At 33.7% G+C, this 18,338-nt stretch overlaps 1 protein-coding gene across 4 annotated transcripts in view; it reads left to right on the forward strand.

Annotated features, from left to right (window-relative positions):
* The window catches only part of SCRN3 (secernin 3), a 30,817-nt gene that overhangs the window by 904 nt on the left and 11,575 nt on the right, over positions 1-18,338 (forward strand). For 2 of the 4 annotated variants that reach the window (XM_054562367.1, XM_054562368.1), the window contains exons 2-5: positions 1,474-1,645; positions 3,050-3,231; positions 3,683-3,882; positions 6,010-6,222. In XM_054562367.1, coding sequence (XP_054418342.1) covers positions 1,487-1,645; positions 3,050-3,231; positions 3,683-3,882; positions 6,010-6,222 — 754 coding nt within the window. In that variant the 5' untranslated portion in view covers positions 1,474-1,486. The remainder of the gene's footprint in view (positions 1-1,473; positions 1,646-3,049; positions 3,232-3,682; positions 3,883-6,009; positions 6,223-18,338) is intronic. The other 2 variants (XM_054562369.1, XM_054562370.1) reach the window with 2 other exon arrangements.

Below are 18,338 nucleotides of genomic sequence, written 5' to 3' on the forward strand. Positions count from 1 at the left end.
ACACAAATAGAAGGCAATCCAAGAAATAAAGGTTGAAATACACACAGAAAAAGAATACAAGCAATTGTGACCTTTCTGTTTCCATCACAGAAGAGAAAAACTCAGGAGTTTCATGCTGAAGTTCTTTCTTATTTGAATCATTTTGTCTTCCTTTTAATGAAAGATTTATTAGATTTAAATTTTGTTTTAAGATAGCTGCATAAAACCATGTTAAGTTTTGGGCATTATACAATAAAGGGAAGAAACTATAAAATAATGTGTCCATTCTGGGAGCACAATAAAAAGTATGAGACACTTAAGTGTTCTAAAATTTAGGATTTAAGATTTTTCTGAATTACAAATGAACACATAATCTTTTTATTTAAAAAATATTTTATTGTTATTCTGTTACAGTTGTCCCCATTTCCCCCCCTTTGTCCTCCTCGGCCCACCCCCGCTGCACACAGGAAATGCCTACCCTGTTGTCCATGTCCGTGGATCATTCATACATGTTCCTTGACTAGTCCCTTCCCCTTCTTTCCACCATTAGCCCCCTCCCCTCTCCACTCTGGTCACTGTCAGTCTTGAACACATAATCTTGATATTAAATTCTACGAACAGGGTTTACAAGTTATGGACATGAAATCTTGCCTGCAAATTTGAAATTTTATTGACATCTTTTTGTATTTGATTCAGTGAGTCTGTTTCAAAGTGTCAGTCTTACCAGTATTATAATCTGCATATTCTTCAGCTCAAAGGAGACTCCTTCTCAAAGGAGACCCTTTCCTCCTTTAAGGAAATAGTGGGTACGCAATACTGGGACTTTTCTATAAGTTCTAGTGATGAAAATACAAAGATTAATAAGACATAGTCTCAGCCCTCAAGGATCTCACAGTCCAGTAAGGAGATACATATATATACATAAATATAGTAAAACATGATCTTGACAACAGTAGAACTAGGTACAGGGGTTCCCAAATATGGAAATAGTCAAAGGTGACTCAGGGAAGACTTCAGGAGAAAAAGATCTTATCGGGTACATTTGATCTATAAATAGATTAGAAAAGGTACTTGTCATTGCCATTTCCTTTTTTTTAATTTTTAAATTGATTTTAGAGACAGACGAAGGGAGGGAGGGAAAAGTAGAGAGAGAGAGATCGATTTGTTCCACTTATTTATGCATTCATTGGTTGATTCTTGTATGTGCCCTGACAGGATCCGACGGACAACTTTGGCGTTTTAGGATGATGCTCTAATCAGCTGAGCTGCCTGGCTAGGTTCAGTGTCATTTTCTTATTGATTCTTGTACTGCAACATTCATTTCTAAGTCATTTTCTTACTTATTTTTATACTATAGTACATGAAGTTTAAAACTTCAACTAACAGCTTTTATTAGCTATGGTAATAACATCCCTCATTATTAAGTAAACTTTTTGTTTTTATATACTTAAAAATGCTTTTCTCTTTATTTTGAACCTTTTATATGATTTTCAGTGTAAAAAAAAAAATGGAACCTTGTTCCTGTGACACTTTCGTGGCCTTACCTCCAGCAACAGTTGAAAATAGGATTATTTTTGGAAAAAATTCAGATAGACTCTGTGATGAAGTACAAGAGGTAGTTTATTTTCCTGCAGCAGTTCACAATGACCCGAGAGGACTTTTGAAGGTGGGTGGAATACATATTTTGTTAGTAATATGCTTCTTTAAAAATATCAACTTTTTTTTTTCTATCACTAGCTAGCCCTTTGGCAGATATAGAAGTTAGAAATTCAAGAATCTAAATTTGAAAAATAATTTAAATCAGAAATAGACTCTAGTCTTTTATGATTTGGAGGAAGCTAAAATAACAATAATAATAATAGTTAATTCTTTGATCCAATATTTGAATGCTTGCTATATGTGAGCATGTTAAATAGAGCAGAGATTTAAAACCTGCGTCTAGCTTAGAATTTAGTAGAGGAATTTATGTGTATGTAGCAATTCCCATTATAAAGTGTGATGGTCTAAATGTGAAATTTAAGGGCAGCAAGCTGTAACAACAGGGGAGAAGGAACAATTAATTCAGAGGAGAGATGAAGGAAGGCTTCACCTGGAGTTTGGGGTTTCAGCTGGAGTTTGATGGACCATAAGGATTCTGATTGGTATAGAATGGGAAAAGTCATTCCAGTTTCTGGAATTACAGTTTTATTAGCTGGGAATAAAATGTTTATTGAGCACAGTGATAGCACCAATGTGAATTTTGTGTAGTCATTTGGTAGAATATACATTAATAAAAGGATTCTTTAAATTTTTAAATTAAAATTCTATTTAACATGGAACTTAAAGTTTTATATTGTACTTTAATTGCAAACGTATTTTTTAGATTTCATTGATATTCTAATGCTAAAATACATTAAATACTAGATGTTTTCTGTATACGAGGCCAGTTTTTCTTTGGTGTGACTATTCATCTTAGGTCCCTTTCCAGTTTTGCCTCTTTATATTTAAGTCCAGCCTATCCTGCAACCGGTGGTTCTCATTCTTTTCACTGCTGTGGACATACCAGGTGGTGGGCTTCTCTGACATTACCCTGTGCTTAAGGGCTATCATATGGAACTTACATCACTAACCAAGAAATGCTGGACATTGAGATTGAGAACTGCTTCCTTAAGCTTCAACTCACATACATCTTCCTTTACAAAATGTTTCAAAGTTTCACAATTAGAAACCATCTCTCTCCTGAGCTCCCATTAGCTCATCTTCATTTTTCTTCATGGCCCTTACACTTTATAGTTTGTTGTATCTTAGTTAATGTACAAGTCTTAGTTTCTTAAAACAAAGATCTGTACCTGATTCATATCTTACCAGAGTGCTTTAATGGGAGATGCTCAGCAAATATTTGAACAAATGCTTCAGGGTCAATTTCTGAGTATGTTTTATGGGTAATGACTTTATTATTGAAAATATCAATTTAGTCATATTCATTTATCTCTTTCATAATGACTGTGCTTTCTGATTGATTTTTAAGATTCCAGACTTTGACAACTTTTATTTTTTGGTTTTATGGTTGTTGCCATGACTTTCTTTACAGTGTACTTACATAGAAATTGATCAAGTTCCTGAAACATATGCTGTTGTTCTCAGTCGCCCAGCTTGGTTATGGGGAGCAGAAATGGGAGCCAATGAGCATGGAGTTTGCATTGGGAATGAAGCTGTTTGGGGAAGAGAAGAAGTTTCTGATGAAGAGGCGCTACTGGGCATGGACCTTGTCAGGTCATTTTTCTATTATTATTTTTTGCACTATAGAACTCATCTAAATTTTAAATTTTGGTGTAACTCATATATATTATTTTATTTTTCTATTTTTGGGGGCTTTGATACTTTATAGTTTATGTGAAAAATACATTAAAGTACTGACATACAATGTAAAGACTTTCAAATATCATTAATTGGAAGAGGCTACCTGAGGGTCAGAGATAATGTAACTTGCCAGTAAGTTACCAAGGTGGAATTTGAACACTGATGTATTTGATTCCAAAATCTTTGTTTTTAATTGCAAACTGACTTCAGGAGGAAGAGTTTTGAAGTTGGATGTTTGTTTATCTGCTAACTTGAAGGAATTTTTACTTTGAATGTGAATACAAAATCTCATGAGCATGAAATTATTTAAGCAAAATAATGGAAATTTACTTTTAATCTAAGAACTTTAATATTTTTATTTTAGACTTGGCCTTGAAAGAGCTGATACAGCTGAAAAAGCCCTTGATGTCATTGTTGATTTATTAGAAAAATATGGCCAGGGTGGAAATTGTTCAGAGGGTGGTTTGGCATTTAGCTATCACAACAGTTTCCTGATAGCTGATAGGAAGGAAGCCTGGATTCTGGAGACTGCAGGGAAGTACTGGGCGGCAGAAAGAGTACAAGGTATGGACAACTTTTCATCATTTGTTTTACAATTAATCAATATCTCCTTAATTGCAGACATTGCATTTAATTATCTTTCAAGATTTGTAGTTTAGTGCAATGAAGGGTTGAACTGTAGGGGAAACAAAAAAATTTTAAAGAATATACAATGAGAGCACTATAAAGAGCTTTCTTGAAGAGGACGCATTATCTCTTTTTCATATCTCTAATATAAATTTTAAAAACCTGTTTATATTTTCTGTACAGTACCTCTTGGCTGTTTTATAGTGCTTTCCCATTTTTTAATAATTCCTTACCATTTCTTTCTCTTGAACTTTAGACTGAACTGCAAAATTTCATCATGTGTGGGGATGGCAGTAAGAAAGGGGAGTGGTGTTTGGTGGATATGAATGTCTGTGGGGTTAGTGGTTGGAAACAGTATATTGATACAATAGTAAAGCATAAAAAATGGATAATTGTATCATAGTAAAATAACACAGTTTGATTGTTTTAGAATACTTTGCTTTGTTTTCCACAGTTTCTCTATGATCATATATTCCTCTTATTTTTCAAGTGAGAAAATCCATATATGTGAAGTGAATTTCTGAAGGAGTGAGTGAAAGACTTAGAATTTAAATCTTTTCATCTTGAGTCTCAGTTCAATGTTCTTTCACTAGAGTACAGTCTTATGCTCAAGCATGATCACATACTTCTTGTGTACATGCCTCCTGGATCTCATGGTATTACAAGGGAGATAACATATACATGTGAAAATATTAAATGATGCATAAATAATACAGATGCATAGATGTTGTAAACATTTGGAGAATTCAAAGTCACTGTGAGCCAGAGAAGTTTAGAAAGCCTTCATGAAGGTAGCCTGGAGGTTTGGAGGATTTGGATGTTATTTTTCCCATACGTTGCCAGTTTTTTTGATGGGCGTTTTATATTTTTGCATGTATGTTTACTAATAAAATAGTAAAAAATACATTTAATTGAACTTAGACTCTTTTTCTTACTGTGATAATTGCCATGATTTATCATTAAGCACTTTTTATTTTATTAAATGTGCTACATGCAAGAGAGAAATGAATAAATGTGTTCTTTTGAAAAAGGCCCAGCTCTGACTGGTGTGGCTCAGTTGTTTGGGTGTCATTCTGCAAAGTGAGGGATCAACATCATTAACCATTAGGGAAAGCAAACTTTCCCTAATGAAAATCACAGTGAGATATCACTATACTTCTATCAGAATAGTTAAGATAAAAAATGACATACCAAGTGCTTGTAAGAATGTGGAGACTGGATCACTGATACATTGCTAGTAACAATGGACAGCTACTCTGGATAACAGTTCGGCAGTTTTTTCAAAAACTAAACATGCAGCTATCATAAAATCTAGCAATTGCAATATTGTGCATTTGTCCCAGAGGAAAAAAAAACTTACATTCACACCAGAATCTATACATAAATATTTATAGCAGCTTTTTCCATGACAACCCCAAACTGGAAGCAATTGAGATGTCCTTTAACTTGTGAATGGCTAAACAAACTATCATACATACATGTTATAGAATATTACTTAGCAATGAAAAGGAATGAACTGTTGATACATGTAATAACCTGAATGAATCTTTAGAGAATTATACTGAATGAAGAAGCCAAAAGGTTATATACGATATGATTCTATTTACGTAACGTTTTTAAGTGACAGTTGTAGAAATGGATAACAGATTAGTGGTTGCCTGAGTTTAATAAGGAACTGGGGTGGAAGATAAGTGAGTGTAGGTATAAGAGAGCAACGTGAGTGATCCTTGTGGTGATAAAAATATCCTGCATCTTGACTATATCAATACCAGTATTTTGTTCGTGATAATATACAAAGTGTTACCATTGGAGGGAACTGGGTAAAGCATACACAAGATCTCTCCATTACTTCTTACAACTACATGTGAATCTATATCTCAAAATAAAAAAGTTTAATTTAAAAAGCAATTCATTTATATTTTTGAATATGTAATAGATGTATATGATACACAATTTAGAAGTCTATATTTACATTTAAATTGTGATTAAGAATCATAATGTACAGGTAGCTACATTATGTTAAATATCACTTTTCTTCTCCCTTTACCTCATCTTTGAAAACAGAGGGAGTTCGTAATATTTCTAATCAGCTTTCAATAACAACCAAGATTGATCGGGAACACCCAGACATGAGAAACTATGCTAAACAGAAAGGTTGGTGGAATGGTAAAAAGGAGTTTGATTTTGCGGCAACATACTCCTATATTGACACAGCCAAGATGATGATTTCACCAGGCAGATACTGTGAAGGCTACAAACTTCTAAATAAACACAAAGGTAATTTCATCATTTAAATAATATCAAAATGAAAAATTATATTTTGTGTAGATATAATATGGAGATGATAAAAATGTTTTCGAGGGATGATTCTTAGTAAAGATATAGTTTTATTTAAATTAAAAACATTGTGATATTGTAAACTATTTTTTAAAAGATTTTATTCATTTATTTTTAGAGAAAGGGGAAGGAAGGGAGAGAGGGAAGAGAAACATCAGTATATGGTTGCCCCTTGTGCACCACCTACTGGGGACTGGACCCACAACCCACGCAGGTGTCCCGACTGGGAATTGAAGTGATGACGCTTTGGTTCGCAGGCTGGCACTCAGTCCACTGAGCCACACCAGCCAGGGCTGTAAGCTGTTTTTTAAGGTGACTAAAGTGCTGTATAATTATGAGAAGGTAATGATTCTCTTTTCAAGAACAAGTTCAAATTCATAATTCTTAGAACCTTTTTCAAGTTCTTACTAATGTTCTTAAATCCAAATTGGGATTACTTTTCTTCTCAAAGTTCATTGGAACATGAAAAGAGAGATCTTGGACTATAGCTGTTGCTTCTCTTATTTGTCTTTGATAGTACAGTTATTGGTTATATTTTTATTACAAGAGTTATATCTGGAACAGTTCAAAAAGACAAACTGAGCAGATTAAGAATTTCCACTTTCCACTCCAAAACTCTAGAAATGCTGAATAAAATATTTAAACATTAAAGACATATATAGCTAAGTTCGAACATAAGAAGAAATCACTGGATTGCAAATATGAGGAGAGAACCCATAGTGTTAGCAGGTTTGAGATGTCTTCTTCCCATGCAGCCCTTTTTCTTTCTGTGTCTGAGTGGGTTGAGGGGAGTGATTCTGGACCAGATATAAGCTTCAGAGGCTAATTTTAGCATTTATGAGAATGTAGGTGTCTAGGAGAAATACCCATTTGGGGAGCAGGAACTGGACTACTTACCAAAATTACACTATGAAAAATGGTACTGTGCTCCCTGCCCAGAGTTCCAGCCTGGAATTGGATTGTCTGCTGTCTCAGGCTTTGGGTCCATTAGTCACTTGTGAGAGATTGACCTCTGAGTTACATATATTTTGTAGGCACAGCTGGGGCTACCTGTGCTATTCTGAGAAACAAACAATGATTTGGAACCAGTAAACCACATAGGATCCCAACATACCTGTATCTCTACAACCACTGTGAGAATATTTGATATGATAAATATTTAGAATTTTTACTCAGACTTTCCATCCAAATAGTAAACATGCGCTAACAAATCTGTATGTAACTGCCATTGAAAATTTCACGGACATTCAGATGAAAGGTTGTAGTTTCTACATTTACTAAGGATAAATTCTACTCTTGTGTCCCGAAGTTAACTGATATTTTTTTCTACATTATCTAACCTGCTGTTAATCACATCTAATGAGATTTTCATTTTAGTTATTGTAGTTTTCATCTCTACATGTTTCATTTGGTTCTTTTTATATACCTCCTATTATTTTATTCATTATCTTCATGTTTTTCTTTAAGTCCTTGAACATATTCAGCATATTTAAAATAGCTATTTTAGCATTTTGATCTGCAGACTCTATTATCTCTGTAATTTCTGGGTCTGTTTCTGTTTTTTTAGTTTTCTTCTGTCTTTGGGCCGCATTTTTCTGCGTACTCATGTATCTAATTTTTTTTCTCTAAAAAATTTTTTTTTATTGTTGTTCAGTTGCAGTTATCCCACCTTTTTCCTGTTGCTTACCCCAACCCTGTCTGCCCCCTCATGTGTCTAATTTTTGATCAGATGGTTGGTTGACATTGTAGATTTTATTTTTTGAGTGCTAGATTTTGTGTTAACCCTTTAAACAGTGTTGGACTATGTTTTATCAGTTAGTTAAGTTACTTATAAAAGAGTTCCCTCTCTCAGGCTTATTTTTAAGCTTTATAGGGTAGTTCTAGAGTAACCTTTACTTTAGGACTAGTTTTGTCCCACTACTTAGGAATGCCATCCTTCTGGAATCTCCAGTGAATGCCCTGTGTATTAAACAAGATTTCTGTACTCCACTCCAGCTGATGGGAACTCAATAGATTCCCAGCCCTGTGTTAGAGTTATGAACTTTTTTAGTGATAGTTCTTGGTAATTGCTCTTTCCTTGAAATTTTTTTTTGACTTTGTGAATCTTTACTGTGTGTATGCGTGTGTGTGTGTATGCAACTTCATATTCGGACAAAGGCTTTTTTGAACTTTTAGAACTTTTTAGGACCTTTCTAGGGGGTAGCTCCTCCCTCTCTGGTGCTCTGCTCTGCAAATTCTAGCCAACAGTGTGTCCCAGAAGTTCAATCCTTGTTTCCTTAACTTAGAGTGATCTTTGGTTAGTCTGCCTCTCTCCTCCCTACATTGTACTCTGGAAATTGCCTCCAACAACACTGAGCTGGATTCAACATGATGATAGTGCTTACCTTGTTTGTTTCCTCTCTCTCTCAGGGATCATAATTTTACTTTACCTGTTGTCTAGGGTCCAAAGCCAGTTTTCTATATGTTGTCTAGTTTTCTGGGGTTTTTTTCCCTAGAGTAGGAGGGTAATTCTGGACCCTCTTGTTCCTTCACAGTTGGAGGCAGAAGTCCTATTTACATTGTATTGTTTATTTGCAGTATAGAAGAGAAATAACAGCTCTTATCTGATAACATTATTATTATGAACTGCACATGAACACAATTACCATAAAGTTCATTGGAGTTAAATAAATAGGTAATAAGTGTTTTATATTCTTTCTAATATATAGAAATTCTTTGTATATTGTTATATAGATTTTAAAATTGTTGTAGTAATATTTGGGAAAATTGAGTTTTTAAATATGGGCTAGGAATACATTCTTTTTCCCATGAAAAATAACAGACTCTAGACTCCTGCTATTCAGTGTCTTCTCAAATATTTTAGATTCGGGTAAGGAGGATGTATGTTTTGTAGTAACCACCTTTCTGGGGGCCTCTACTGCCTATGGCCTACCAGGACTCTCCTGGAAGAAAATTCTCTTTGAAGACGATTACAAAGAAAAATTCTATAAACACATGAGCAAATTCAGTGCTAAGAGAAAAACAATTCATATATCTAACAAATGTAGGAAATTTACACACAAGGGACAATTAGAGCTAACTTAGAGCTAACAAAAAAGTTTAAAACAATATGGCAAATTTTCAAAGCTATTTGATAATTAAGAAATTATTTTTAAAAAAACTCAGGTGTGATAATTGCATTTGGTTATGTTTATAGTTTCTTTTTTAAAGATACATACTGAACTATTATGGATGAAATTATATGACTTGGGACTTCCTTCAAAATAATTTGGTGGGAGGTCTATTTGATAACTGTTGAAGCAGTGATGAATATATGAGGGTTCATTGTATAATTTTTCTAGATTTTTACCTATTTGAAATGTTCTGTAATAAAAAGTTAAAAATAAATAAAAATGGTCAAAGAAATAAAGGAATAAAATCTATAAAGCAAGAGAAGATTATGAAAAAAACCATGTGAACTTGAAAACTCTAAAATACATAGAGATTCTAAAAATAAAAATGAAACAAAAGTAACAAATGTTGAAAGTTAAGCATTTAGAAAGTGCAGGTAAGCAAAAAAGGAAAAATATTCACTCATAATGAGCACTCAGACTCACTTAATATTAAAATATTTTTAATTGCAGAAGTAAAATGTGTGTTAGCAATTCTTTATAGCCACGTTTTTATACATGCATATACAGCTTATTTTTAAAAATAAAAATAGGCTAATGCTGTATATACTCTATTTTATTTTATTTTTTGAGTCCTTTTTTAATCATGCTATTAAAGTTGTCATGATTTTTCCCCCTCTGTCCTTCTCCACTCAGCACCCCCATTCCCTCAGAGAATCCCCCCACCATTGTTCACAGGTCATATGTATAAGTTCTTTGGCTACTCCATTTCCTGTGCTGCACTTTACATCCCCATAGCTATTCTATAACAACCTATTTGTATTTCTTAATCCCCTCACCTCTTCACCCATTCCCCCAGGCCCCCCTCCCATCTGGCAACCATCAAAGCATTCTCCATACCCATGATTCTTTCTCTGTTCTTCTTGTTTGCTTAGTTTGTTTTTTAGATTCAGTTGTTGATAAATATGTATTTATTGCCATTTTATTGTTTATGGTTTTGATCTTCTTTTTCTTACATAAATCCCTTGAACATTTCATAGAATAATGGTTTGGTGATGATGAACTCTTTTAGTTTTTTCTTGTCTGGGAAGCTCTTTATTTGCCCTTCAATTCTAAATGTTATCTTTGCTGGGTAGAGCAATCTTGGTTGTCAGTCCCTGCTTTTCATGACTTTGAATATTACTTGCCAATCCCTCCCAGCCTGCAAAGTTTTGAGAAAAAAGCTAACAATATTATGGGAGCTCCCCTGTAGGTAACTAAATGCTTTTCTCTTGCTGCTTTTAAGATTCCCTCTTTATCTTTAACCTTTAGCATTTTAATTATGATGTGTCTGATGTGCTTTAAAGTGGGGCTCTTTGCATCCATCTTGTCTGTGACTCTCAGTGCTTCCTGGACTTGCATGCCTATTTTCTTCCCCAAATTAGGAAGTTTTCTTTCATTATTCTTTCAAATAGGTTTTCAAATTCTTGCTCTTTTTCTTCTCCTTCTGGCACCTCTGTGATGCAAATGTTGGACCTCTTGAAGTTGTCCCAGAGGCTGCTTATACTGTCCTCATTATTTTGGATTTGTTTTTCTTCTTGTTGTCCTGATTGGTTTTTTGCTTCCCTATGTTCCAAATCATTGATTTGATTCTCGGCTTCATCCACTCTACTGTTGTGTCCCTAATCATTGTTCTTTATTTCAATAGTGTATCCTTAATTTCTGACTGGATCTTTTTTATGCTGCTGAGGTCCTCATTAAGTTCCTTGAAAATCCTCATAACCAGTGTTTGGAACTCTGCATCTGATAGATTACTTCTCTCCATTTTGTTTAGTTCTTTTTCTGGAGTTTTGATCTGTTTTTTCACCTGGGCCATGTTTCTCTGTCTCCTCATTTTGTCAGCCTCCCTGAGTTTGTTTCTATGTATTAGGTAGAGCTGCTTTGATTCCGTGTCTTGGTAGTGTGTGGTCTAATATAGTAGGTGTCCTGTAGGGTACAGTGGCATAGCCTCCCTGTCACCCTGCTGGGTACTTGAGATGCGCCATTTATGTGGGCTTGGTACACCCTCCTCTTGTAGCTGAACCTTGGTTGCTGTTGGCAGATCAATGAGAGGGATTTACCCAGGCCAGTCAGGTGTCAGCTCTAGGTGTATTCAGTAATTTAGAGGAAATGAACCAATTCCTTGAAAGACACAAACCACCAAAATTAATGTAAGAAAAAAATAACTTGATTTAGCAGACAATTTAATTGTTTGTATTCAACCTTCAAACTCTGTCCCCGGTCAGCAGCTCAAATTTCAGTTCAGTTCTTTTCTCTTTAGCTGATCTGCCGCAGACAAATCAGAGGAAGATCTGGGCAGAGCTTTTTACACAGAATTTGGGGGTTCCTCTCTCTAACGCTCATCTTTATGGTATTCACCCTTCACTTCCTAGTGCCTGTAGTTGGTCTCTGGTCCTTGAGGCCAGAAAGACTTAAGTTTTTTATAGCTATCTGCTCAGTATTGCACAGCATTGACTGTGGGCTTCCCACAGGCTAAAGCTCTTAACAGAAAACAGAAACTTGACCTGTGTATTATCTCATCTTCCAAGTGTCACCTCCCCTCCAGAATTTTTCTGCCTTTGTTCCCTCTAAAGAGCCTTCAGGTAGTTGCTTTCTGCATTTTGTTCTGAGGGTTGGTCTGATAGGAGCTTTCTCAGCTGAATTACAGCAGATTTCTTTCTCATGCCATTTAATATTCTGTAACATTATTTTACTTATGAAATAAATATATTCACATGACTTGAAATTCAGAGGTACATAAGAATATACAGTGAAATCTCTCCCTCCTACCCTGTTCCTAGATATCAGTTCTTTATTCCAGAGGCATTTCCATATTAGTCTTCCAGAGATGATGTATGCTTAATGAAACAAATATTTGTATGTTTCCTCTCATTTTTTTATAGACACAGTGGCATGCCATACACTTTTATGAACATCACTTTTCTTTAACAATATATAATGTAGGTTATTCTATTTTAATACATACAGAACTTAATTTTTAGACAGATGCATAGTATTCTGTTATTTCGATATCTTGTTTATCTCCATATGGTTGTCTATATATGTCTACTATATCATGATATATTAGAGATCGGTTATATTAATCATACTTTAGTTAACAAAGTCCCTGTTGTTGAGGTTATTTTTAGTTTTTCCTTACTGAAATTTGTGGCTTATATGTAATGCTTATAGCTTATTTATATTTACATCCATGATTATTTTTGTATAATAATTTTCTAGAAGTAGAATGTGGGGTTAGAGCATATGCATGTTTTAAGGCTTTCAAAATATAGTGCCAAAATAATCACCAGAAAAGTTTCCATCCATTTAAATTTCCACCAGTAATATTTTAGTGTTCATTTTCTAATGTACTTATTAATGTAGTGTATTATTTTTCTTCAACCTTGATAATTTTGTAGGAAGAAATGCATGCTATTATTTAAAAATATATTTCTCTTATTTGCATGATTAGACATATTCTTATGCTTATTGAAAATAAATTGCCTGTTTATTAATATATCTTTTCCCATTTTTATAAAAATACATTTTTGTTCAACAAAAATCAACATATTAGCAATGACAATGACATATAATGCCAGTTATCATCATGGCAATCACTCCATTATCTGCATTATTTTTATATCTAATAATGAGCAGTGGATTCACCATGTTTTCATTGGTGACTTAACATATCACACAAACACTTGGAAATAAATCTGCAGTTGACCCTTGAACAATACAACTTTGAACTGTGTTTTGTGCTCTTTTCCCATTTTTATATTCAGTTAGTAGTAATTCTGAAAAAATAATTTCTAATGTACCCTTGTCCCTTTGTTTCCAAATAATTCCCAAAAAATAACTTTTATTTAAGAAGATTACTAAGTGGCAGATAACTGCTAAAAGGGTCAGTCCACTAATAAGGAAATGTGATATATCCTCCTTCACTTGAGGGATAAAATAATTCTTTAAATCAATCAGATAGCAACTACTCAGAGATAGATCAGCCAATGATTGATACCTGCTTCCCAGGAACTCATTAAACAAATTATGATATGTTAGCTATTTGGTATGGCAGAAAAAAATGTTCGTGACAATGTTTTTAGAATGCTGTAACATCATTGTTTTTAATGTATTTATTATCTTATATTTTAATTTCCAGAAGAATGACTTATCATTTGAAAAATTTTCTATAAGGTTTGTTAATGTTACCATAGTTTATCATTTTATAAATAGGTTATTTAAACTATATTTTTCTCATGTGGATAGGTATATAGAAAATGCTAAAATATGTTATTCTAAGGATTTTAGTTTTAGGCTTATTATTGTAAAAGTAGAGACAGGAGTAGCAGTTGCAGCAACACCTACGTCCATTTATTAAAAGCATATCAAGGGCTAGACACTGTTAAGTGATTACATTATCATCTTTAAACAACCGTGTGAAGTAGGTATTATCTTCATTTTGCAATTTAGAAAACTGTGCTCTTCATTTATCTCCTCTATGAAAATGAAAAAAAAGGTGAACTCTCGTCTTTGTATTTCTCTCAGCACCTAGTCTTCCAGTAGTACATTGTGTGTACTTAATAAGTGTTTTTGATTAAATTTTAAAAGGATTGAATTAAATTGTAATTTGCTCATAGTTTAACAAAGATTACTGTTGTGTACTTTTTTGGCAATAAACCTAAGTCTTCAGGTCATAAAATTAGCAGGCCTTCTAAAAAATGAAAACAACAGATAATTAAGGTGGAGAGAAAAGTGTCAAAAATCCTAAGGTTTATGGTAATTAAACAAAAGGAAGAAAAATAGAAAGTTACAAGTTAATTAGTCACTGCATCATAATAATTCTATTTTATTTAACTATAAAGTAACTGAATAATATATTTGATATGCACATATATTGTACTAATAGATGCACCTGATATGAAATTTATTTTTTCCTCCAAGTTTCAAGTACAGTCATCTAGCTTTTTTTCCTTTGTCAAAAGAATAAATGTCTTTCCCGTACTTTTATAGAAAATTGTCTACTAGTACATTATGGTTAATTTTTTCCTATGATTTTTCTAGATGGAAGAGCTTAGCTCTCCTTTCCAACTGTCCCTGTCTGATAGCTATTAACTGTGCTGCATGTATATCCAAATTGTATCTATATTCACTCATGTATTTTAAGTAACCCGTTTAAATTGCAATGAAATTGTACCCTGTGTTTTGCATTCATTGAAAAAAAAATCCTACCACTGCAGTCTCTTACTTACTGCAGTACTTACTCAATGTTTGCTAGTGGGTTACTTATAGCTATCCTACTCAAATGATCATATAAATCCTCCTTTCATTTTGAGAATTGTAGGTTTTGAGTACAGAAAACATTTTCCTAATGTTATGGTTCTGACACTGTTTTCATTTAAACTTGCCACTTATAGGAATTTAGAGTTGAATCATTTGAAAATCTTACTAGGTGCAGAAGCTGTGAGTCTGATAGGCATGGATGGTGATAGGTGTGGATGGTAGGCTTTTGCTTTAATGTTTCATTTTAATATTAAGGCTTGTTTTCAGTTGCACTGTTTTCCCCTTCTGCATTTTTTTTTCAAATTTAACAGAAAGGTATTACTACTGTAACAAGCTATTTATAAATTACTTTTCTTGAATTTGAAGTCATAGCTATATTATGGAGAAAATGAAAATTTGCTGTTAACATAAAACAGTTGATAGCTTGAATGATTAACTGAGTGTGGAACAGTAGGTTATTTCATATGAAAGTCAATTTTATTTTAACTTGAAATGTCAAAAAATCACAGTTTTGGCATAGACTTGCTATAAGCCTTTTTCTTTTCATTTTTCCCACGTATCGTAGGAATAGGGGAAATTTGTTGCTTTGCACACTCTCTTTGTCTTTGTGAATTATTTTTTATTTCTTTATTGTCATTGTAATAGGGTTTTGGGAGAGTAAACAAATACCTGTTGTTCAACCAACTATGTTAAATGGAAATTATTTGTTTCTTGAGATTTAATTTTAATGCAATAATAAAACATTCCCATATAAAGTATCTGAAAATATCTGATCATGAGACTATATATATTTTTTTTTAAAAAAACTACTTGTTACAGTATGGGTCCACAACGTTTATTACTGTTACAGGTGTACCTTGCATATATTGCAGGTTTGATTCCATACCAACTCAAGAAAGTGCCTGTCACAATAAAGTTAGTCACACCAATTTTTGCTTTCCCAGTGCATATAGAAGTTATGTTTACATTATACTGTAGTCTATTAAGTGTGCAACAGCATGTCTAAAAATCAGTGTATATCCCTTAATTAAAAATACTTTCTTGCTAAAAAGTGCTAAGTATCATTTGAGCCCGCAGAGAGTCATAATCTTTTTTGCTGGTAGTTGCCATAACTCTTCAGTTTTAAAAAACAAAATATCTGCAAAGTGCAATAAAACAGGGTATGTCTGTATTAAGACACTGATACTACCTGAGGATAACAAGAGACTTAAGTATTTAATAAATGGGGGGCATAATAGTGGAGTGGTTAAAAGCATAGAGCTGGACTTTTGCTTCTGGTTTTGAAGGAGTTGCTAGTAGTAGTCTAATCTCCCCCACAAGAATAACTATAAAAAGTGGAGGAATGAAATCCACTGTTTGAAGGCAAGAGGGAACACCCAAAATAGGACATGAGAGGTCTAGGTCCAGGAGATTGAGAAAAGACTGTCTATACATTGAGTAGAGCCTGACTTTCTTGTCACAGTTTCTCCTTAAAGGAACTGTTGACTTCCAAATAGTCAACATTTATAGAACGAGATACTGAGAAACCAAGCAGAAAACAGTTGGTAAGAGCCTACAAAGCTAAGTAGAGATTTTGGCAGTAACACACTGCTTTAGGGACAAAAATTGAATTTGAAGGCCTACCAAGAAGAGGAGTGAGAAATACCCCAGGCTTTTAAGCCCCAGAAAGGATACACCTTAGAAATAAGAACAAACAAGGAATAAATCACTCTTAACTCGATCAATAGTAATATGCCTATATTCTGTCTGCTTGCCAGAAGACAATTAAGTCTGTTGTGGGGGGAAATATCATATACAGTCTCTGCAGTTTTCATCTACAGTATCCAACAACCAATAAAAAATTATGAGACATGCCAAAAAATAGTTCCAAATGACTGAAAACCAAGAAAAGCATACAGTGAAAACTGACCCATGGGTTATCCACACATTAGCTTTATTGAACATAGACTTTCAAATGGGTATGTTTTGTATGTTCAAGAAAATTAGATAAAAAGATGGAGAATTTCATCACAGAACCAGAATCTATAAAAGAGAACCAAATGGAAATAAGATAACTGTAAAATTATAGTAAGTGAAATTAAGAACTGAACAGATTGATTTAACAACAGATCAGACATAGCAGAAGACAAAAAGAGTGAACTGGCAGATCAGTAGAAAAGATCCTGATTAAAAACAGATCCTGATTAAAGCAGATCCTTGTTGGAGAATATCAACAAGGGTGTAAGAGGCATATGGGACTCAGTGAAAAGGTTTAATATATGTGTAATTGAAGTCCCAGCAGGAAAGTAAGACAGAATATGGTGGGGCAAAAGCAATATTTGAAGAGATAAGTGGCCAAGAATTTTCCCAAACTAATAAACGTCATTAAGCCGCAGCTTCAGGAAGTTCTACAAGTTCCAAGAACAATAAATAAAAAGAAACCATACCTGGTACATCATAGTAAGATTGCTAAAGTGGGGGAAAACAGAGAAAATCTTAAAAGCAGCCAGAGGAAAAAACATATCTTCAATGAGGCAAATATGACCACAGCTAATTTTTCAACGGAAGTTAAGAGAATCCAGAAGACTGTAAAATGACACTTTTAAAGTGATAGAGAAAATAACTACCAATTTAAAATTTTATACCCAGGGAAAATATCCTCCAAAAAATGAATTTGGAATACAATTGAGAGAGTTCATCACTAGCCAGTTGGCACTAAAATATTAAGGTCATTCTTCAGGCAGGAAAAATGATCTCAGGTAGAAGCAAGGTAAGCAAGAGTGCATGAAGAGCAACAGAAACAGTAAACACAGGGGTAAAACTAAATGAATATTGACTGTCTAAAATAAGAATATTATATGACCAATGATCACAGCTACAGTGTTTGAAATCTGTTGTGCATGGATTTTACATAGTACGGAGATTATGCTTCCTACAGGCTGCTCCTGGCCAGTGACAAAGTATCAGGGAGACTAAGGCAGGCGCATTACTGGAACACATGGGGCTCCTTTGATGGCTGACTTTGGGTCAAGATCCCTGATAACTTTGCCAAGCTTTCCTTAGACGGTATAGCAGTCTAGGATATTTGCACCTGACTTTCATTCCCTCTCTACTAAACCCAGGTTCAGACTTGTATTAGTTTCTCACACAGGCATTCCCCCCTAATAAAATCCTTGTATACTTAATATCAAGTTGTGGTATCTGCTTCTCAGAAGACCCAGATAACTATAATAGAATTAAATGTGTGAGAATAGCACAAAAGATAGGAGACAGTAATTAAAGTGTTGTAAGATCTTGGTGTTAACTGATAAATGGTGAAGAACTGACTTAAGGCAGGCTGGAATAAGTCAAGAGAAATTAATAAAATAATAAATGAATAAATAATAAGCCAAAGCATAGAAATACACTAATAAATACTTGAAAAATTCAAGGGCAAGAAAGGAGAAAAAGGGAAAAAGTACAAGTATAGTTGGAATAAATAGAAACTAATAATATATTATTAGAAACTGATATTGTACTTCTAGAAAGATCATTTTTACTGTACCAGAAATGTGTCTACATCTCATATTTATACCTTTATGTTGTAAATTAAAATATTGATTCACATAAAATTATTTTAAAATAATGTATGAATTAGGGCTCCAGCTTTTTTCTCCACCCCTCAAATGA

This window comes from Pteronotus mesoamericanus, unplaced genomic scaffold (genome assembly GCF_021234165.1).
Source record: "Pteronotus mesoamericanus isolate MK-2021 breed Mesoamerican mustached bat unplaced genomic scaffold, CSHL_Meso_final scaffold_651, whole genome shotgun sequence".
NCBI classification, from domain to species: domain Eukaryota; kingdom Metazoa; phylum Chordata; class Mammalia; order Chiroptera; family Mormoopidae; genus Pteronotus; species Pteronotus mesoamericanus.